The sequence below is a fragment of the Primulina eburnea genome, chromosome 16 (assembly GCF_022965805.1).
Source record: "Primulina eburnea isolate SZY01 chromosome 16, ASM2296580v1, whole genome shotgun sequence".
Classification (NCBI taxonomy): Eukaryota; Viridiplantae; Streptophyta; class Magnoliopsida; order Lamiales; family Gesneriaceae; genus Primulina; species Primulina eburnea.
The window spans coordinates 10,624,971-10,631,027 of NC_133116.1; the positions used below are offsets into that span (position 1 = coordinate 10,624,971).

The 6,057-nt window shown below is 36.7% G+C and overlaps 1 protein-coding gene across 1 annotated transcript; it reads left to right on the top strand.

Annotated features, from left to right (window-relative positions):
• Positions 1–428: 428 nt before the first annotated feature.
• LOC140815929 (adagio protein 3) lies at positions 429–4,545 on the top strand. Its single transcript, XM_073174973.1, has 2 exons — positions 429–747; positions 2,797–4,545. Exons 1-2 carry the CDS (start codon positions 440–442, stop codon positions 4,385–4,387), a joined length of 1,899 nt encoding a protein of 632 aa, XP_073031074.1. The 5' UTR covers positions 429–439; the 3' UTR covers positions 4,388–4,545.
• The last annotated feature ends 1,512 nt before the right edge of the window (positions 4,546–6,057 follow it).

The window sequence follows — 6,057 nt, forward strand, 5'->3', positions numbered from 1 at the left end:
GGTCGTATTCGTGAGACGGATCTCTTATTTGGGCTATCCATGAAAAAATATTATTTTTTATTGTGAATATGAGTAGGGCTGATCCGTCTTACATATTAAGATCCGTGAAACGGTCTCACATAAGACTCACTCATTAAAAAAATCAAAATCATGATATTATTTTATAAACAATCAATTTCTTGTATACGAGAAAACTATATTTTATTAATCAGATCGAGTTTAAGATCCGTGCACGATGAGATTGCTATTTGTTTGAACAAGGTGAGGCAATTTCACGTGGAGCTAAATTATGTTAGGCGGATGGTATGGTTTTCGTTCAAAATACTAAATCGATGGCATTTCCGTAATTTCAATTCCTTCTCGTCCAATTCCCTAACGTCCCCGAAAGATATCTCCCGTCACACTCAACACAGTATATATATTCATGTGTGACACATGTATGCATATAGGAGCAGGAATTTGGAGTGGTGAGGCAGATATGGGGATGGAGGAAAGCCAAGAGGAAGAGGAGGAGTTGTTTCGCATGAGCTGCGGGAAGCGGCTAAAATTCGATGGCGGAATGGAGAAGGATGAGGTGGACCTGGCGTCGCGCATCGGGGAAGATCGAGTGTTCTACGCGCCGGCGGCGCTTCCGACGTCGATCGTTGTGTCGGATGCGATGGAACCGGATTTTCCTATCATTTACGTCAACACTGTCTTTGAATTCTCCACCGGATTTCGTGCGCACGAAGTCCTTGGTCGCAACTGGTAATTTCCATTAACAGTTTGTGCGAATATGCTTGCTATTTTTTTATTTATTTTTTGCAGAATTTCCTTGATTTGATTTTTTCTATAGCTTCCGTGCCATAAATTTAATTTGTTTTGAGCTTCTGTGCTAAAACAATTTACGAATATCCTCTTAACTGACTGGTTAATTATTTATTTATTTTTGGTATGAAGTGGTGGTGGCAGGTAGATTTTTGCTGTTTATTTTCTTCTTCTTTTAAATTTTGAGTGGCAATTTGTGAAGATCTAGGAAATTCCTTGGTCCTCTATTTAGTCCCTGTGTTAGTGCTATCAGTTAATTCTTGACGATAGATCCTCATGCCCACTCCCCTACTCGGTGGCAAGGAAAATTCCAACTATGAAAATTCATTTAGAAATTATCTGCTTCATCTCCATTGAGATTGTTTCGAGAAGTATGTTTTGCGGATTTATTTTGTCTTGTGGGTTTCAAATAATCAAGCTTGGAAAATGAAGCATGCCATATGTACACGTGTGTTTTTTACTGGGTTCTTTGTCTGCTAATTTTATTGAGCAAGTGCTCATTTGTGTATCTGCTACATTTCATTTTAAGCAGTTGGCTTAACGGTGTTTTAATACGGGAGGAAAAAGCAAAAGGTGTTTTTAAATGAACGCTATATGGTCCCTAGAATGAGTACCTCTACCTTTGCATGGATGAATCATGTCTTGTCCGTGGTGGCGTATATGTCTTTTCTCGTCCATAAACAGACTGCCTAAAGACTTGACAATCTCAGTATCACCCACAAGTCCTTTACACTCCCTATATTTGCTTCTGGAAAAAATCAAAGGACGAAGATGTCAGTATATGGAGACTATATGCGGGCAATTGCATCTATTGGTAATACTAATTTTGGGATCGAAACACGATTGCTAACACGTTACCATCTTAACGTGAAAGAAATTTGACAAACTGTATCTATTTACAGTGTCAATCATGTAACCGAGTGTAAATTATTTGAGATGGGATCAGGAAGTCATAGGTTTGGCCCATAGGATCATTGACCTGGTCGAATGAGACTTGAAGTGCACAGTTTGTGAAAATCCTCAGAAATCAACACCAAGTTTGTTTCAAAACAATACGTGGGTACTGATTTGTCAAAATGGAGATCTGATTGAGATCCAATGGGCATTGAGGTGTTTTTTATTGGAGTAATCTAATGGTTTGTGGTTAATGATATATGGTCATTACTACCCTGCATTATACAGGAGCTCTATGTGGCAACATCTGCTGTTAGCCGTTCTTATTAGACATAACTGTTTGCACTACTTTGACCGACATAATCCAAGGAAATAATTAGTTTGAGGGATCAACTGTGGAACAGCTGAAGAATTAGCAGATGTCTCATTGCTTGTGGCCTTTAGGGGAATCCACCCACACATGGATTTTCGAGGCGAGACAATTATTGGGCAACACATAGTAAGTTGTTACTGATGGAATGACTAGAGCTCAAAATGAAGGTTAGTGTGCTAATATCTATTGTTGATCATTTCATGTCAAGGCGTTCAATGCAGTAGATCTTCTTTTCATTTGGTATAGTAATGTGTCAGCACTAAAACTAGCAACCGTCAATCAAATACTATTCTTAGGATCTTTGTACCCGTGAAATATACGAGCTAGAACGGACTTATGGGTTATGTTGTTCTGTTTAGCGAGTGTCTATTCATGGTGCTGCTGGAATTGGAAAAGCTATTCATGAATTGGCTTGTTTAGCATGCCTTATGTGATTTGGGTTTATATTAGATTTTTATTCAAATAGAGCATCATGGATATAGAGGAGTCATCTAGTTGGTTTTATTTAGTTTAGGGACTAATGCTACTTGATGATAATGATGAATTCATTTCTGTTACTAATGGTGTTTTTCCGATAGCTCTTATTTGAGAGGTGATATTCTTGCTGTTGATCAATTATGTGTTGGTATGCCCTTGCCCAAGTGCATGCAAGCAAATGCTACTTTAATAGATACTTATTGATTGAAAATTAAAGAATATATGACGTGCATTAAATTCTTCAGCCGGTTCCTGCAATTCAGAGACCCGCATGCCAATAGGCGTCATCCTTTGGTGGATCCTGTTGTGGTTTCTGAGATCAGAAGATGTATCGAGGAAGGCATTGAATTTCAAGGCGAGCTCCTTAACTTCAGGAAAGATGGTACTCCCTTGGTGAACATGCTAAGACTTATTCCGATTCATAGTGATGACGGCATGGTTACCCATGTTATAGGCGTCCAAATATTTACTGAAGCCAAACTAGATCTGAACAATGTATCGTATCCAGTTTTCAAAGAAACTTGTCAACAGGATAGCCACAAGTCAAGTGAGCCCTTTTACCAGGGCGGACAGTTACAATACACCCATCATCTGGAAATGTGTGGAATCCTACAACTATCAGATGAAGTGCTAGCTCAAAATATTTTGTGCCGCTTAACGCCTAGGGATGTTGCATCGATTGGATCAGTCTGCAGAAGGATTCGGCTATTAACAAAGAACGAGCATGTGAGGAAAATGGTATGCCAAAATGCATGGGGAAGAGACGTAACTGGTGCACTGGAATTGATGACTAAGAGATTAGGATGGGGACGTTTGGCTAGGGAATTGACAACTCTTGAAGCAGTTCGTTGGAAGAAGTTGACAGTTGGTGGGGCAGTTGAGCCTTCACGTTGCAATTTCAGTGCATGTGCTGCTGGAAATAGGCTGGTCTTGTTTGGAGGTGAAGGAGTCAATATGCAGCCGATGGATGACACATTTGTCCTTAACCTTGATGCAACAAACCCAGAGTGGCGTCGTGTGATTGTTAAATCTTCTCCTCCAGGACGCTGGGGTCACACACTCTCGTGCTTGAATGGTTCCTGGTTGGTGTTGTTTGGTGGGTGTGGTAGTCAAGGATTGCTGAATGATGTTTTTGTTCTTGACTTAGACGCCAAACATCCAACATGGAGAGAAGTGTTTGGTGGAACACCTCCTCTCCCTAGATCTTGGCATAGTTCTTGTACTCTGGGGGGCTCAAAGCTAGTCGTGTCTGGTGGGTGCACCGATGCCGGGGTCCTCCTCAGTGACACGTTTTTGTTGGATCTCAACATGGACAAACCTACATGGAAAGAAATTCCCAGTCCCTGGACTCCACCATCTAGATTAGGCCATTCACTTTCGGTTTATGGGAAAACGAAAATCTTGATGTTCGGCGGTCTTGCTAAGAGTGGTCACCTGCAGTTGAGATCAGGGGAAGCCTATACAATGGATATGGACGACGAAAAGCCACAATGGAGGCAGCTCGAGTGTTTTGGTGGCCAAAACGCGGTTATTCCACCTCCCAGACTCGATCACGTTGCAGTGACGTTGCCTTGTGGGAGGATCATAGTTTTTGGTGGTTCAATATCTGGGCTTCACTCTCCGTCTCAGCTCTTTCTGTTGGATCCCGCTGAAGAAAAACCATCCTGGAGGATAGTGAATGCAGCCGGGAAGCCACCTAAGTTCGCTTGGGGTCATAGCACGTGTATAGTCGGGGGAACTCGGGTTCTTGTTCTGGGTGGACACACTGGAGAAGAATGGATACTAAGTGAATTGCATGAGTTGTGCTTAGCATCTCATCAAGATTTTAATCCTTGAAGTTGGAGCCCCTATTTTTCAACATAATGTTGCTTTCCTTGAATTTGCGGTGTCTTGTTTTCTAATTGTGTGCATATTTTTTTTAAATATTTATGTTAAAATGACTCTTGGTCATGTTATATTTGTGTTATTAAAGATATGTTAATAATATTCTCCTAGATTTTTGAATGGCCAAATTTATGTATCTTGCACCAACATGAAACTATGAGTCAAAAAATTATATAATTATTTTAATTATTCATATAAAAAAATCATCTATGACTTTCTTAATTTTAACAATATAATATTTAAGAATCTGAATAAAAAAAATTAATATTTAAGAATCTAATAAATTGATCTAATTTACATTTTTAGGAGGCTAGAATGAATTTAAACAATTTATTCATGTGAAAAATTTACCCATTAAAAAATCATGACAAAAACTTGTGTAAGACGATTTCACGGATCGTATTTTGTGAGACAGATATCTTATTTGGGTCATTCATAAAAAAATTATTTTTTATGTTAAGAGTATTACTTTTTATTGTGAATATTGGTAAGATTGACCGTCTCACAGATAAAGCTTCGTAAGATCGTCTCACAAGAGAGCAACTCAAAAATCAATGCATTAATATATGTAATAAATTTAAGATGTCATATATTTATAAAGCTTATAGAAACGATCGAACAAGATAAATAGTTTACACTTGCACTAAAAATTTCAACTCCTTCTACGGTAAACAAAAACAATATATCTTAAATATTTCGTTTTTCGTTCCTTGAAAACATATATATACTAGTCTCGGACATACACACTTTGAGTGAACATTATATGTATATAATGAAAAAAAGTATTACAATGTTTTTATATATAATTAATTTAATTTGAATGAAAAAATAACATACATTTAAAAAGACGTGTTTGAGTGAACATACACACTTTGAGTGAACATTATATGTATTACAATATTTTTATATATAATTGTATTATTTAAATAGTTGTTTAAACAATAGAGAAAATGTAACGTAGAGAGAAAATTAAAGAAAACAAAGGTAAGAAGTAAAATAGATTTTTGTGAAAGTGTGTTTATTTTGTTTGACGGTTTCATCTATCATTTTCCATGATGCCGATCAAGTCAATTAATACTTAAACCGAAAAGTAATATTTTAAACATAAAAATTAATAACTTTTCATGAACTTGATCATGATCCGTCTCATAAAATTGACTCGTGAGACTGTGCAACATGATTTTTTGGGTTTATGATATTTTTTTAAAAAAACTTCACCAACACACCAATAAGGAGTTCAAATTTAGTATTAACAATATATTTATATATTTATACATGTGTTTAAGTTTGTTTCAAGGAACAATAGATCGTTTCGAACAATTTGTGCAATTTTCCAATGACATATAAAAGTAGTAAATTAAAAACTCTAATTTTATGCAAATTTTTAAAAAAATGATTGAACACGGGAACGTAATAAAATTAGTTACATTGAGTAATAAAAGTAACTAAATGATTGAACACGGGAATGTAAATGATTAAAAAAATGATTGAACACGGGAACGCAAATTTCCAAAGCCATTTTATCCTAAAAAGGTTTTGCAAATTTTTTACATTGAGTAATAAAATTAGTCATGTTTGGATGGTTTAACAAAATGCCAACTAAAATTAAGAGAATGATTGAT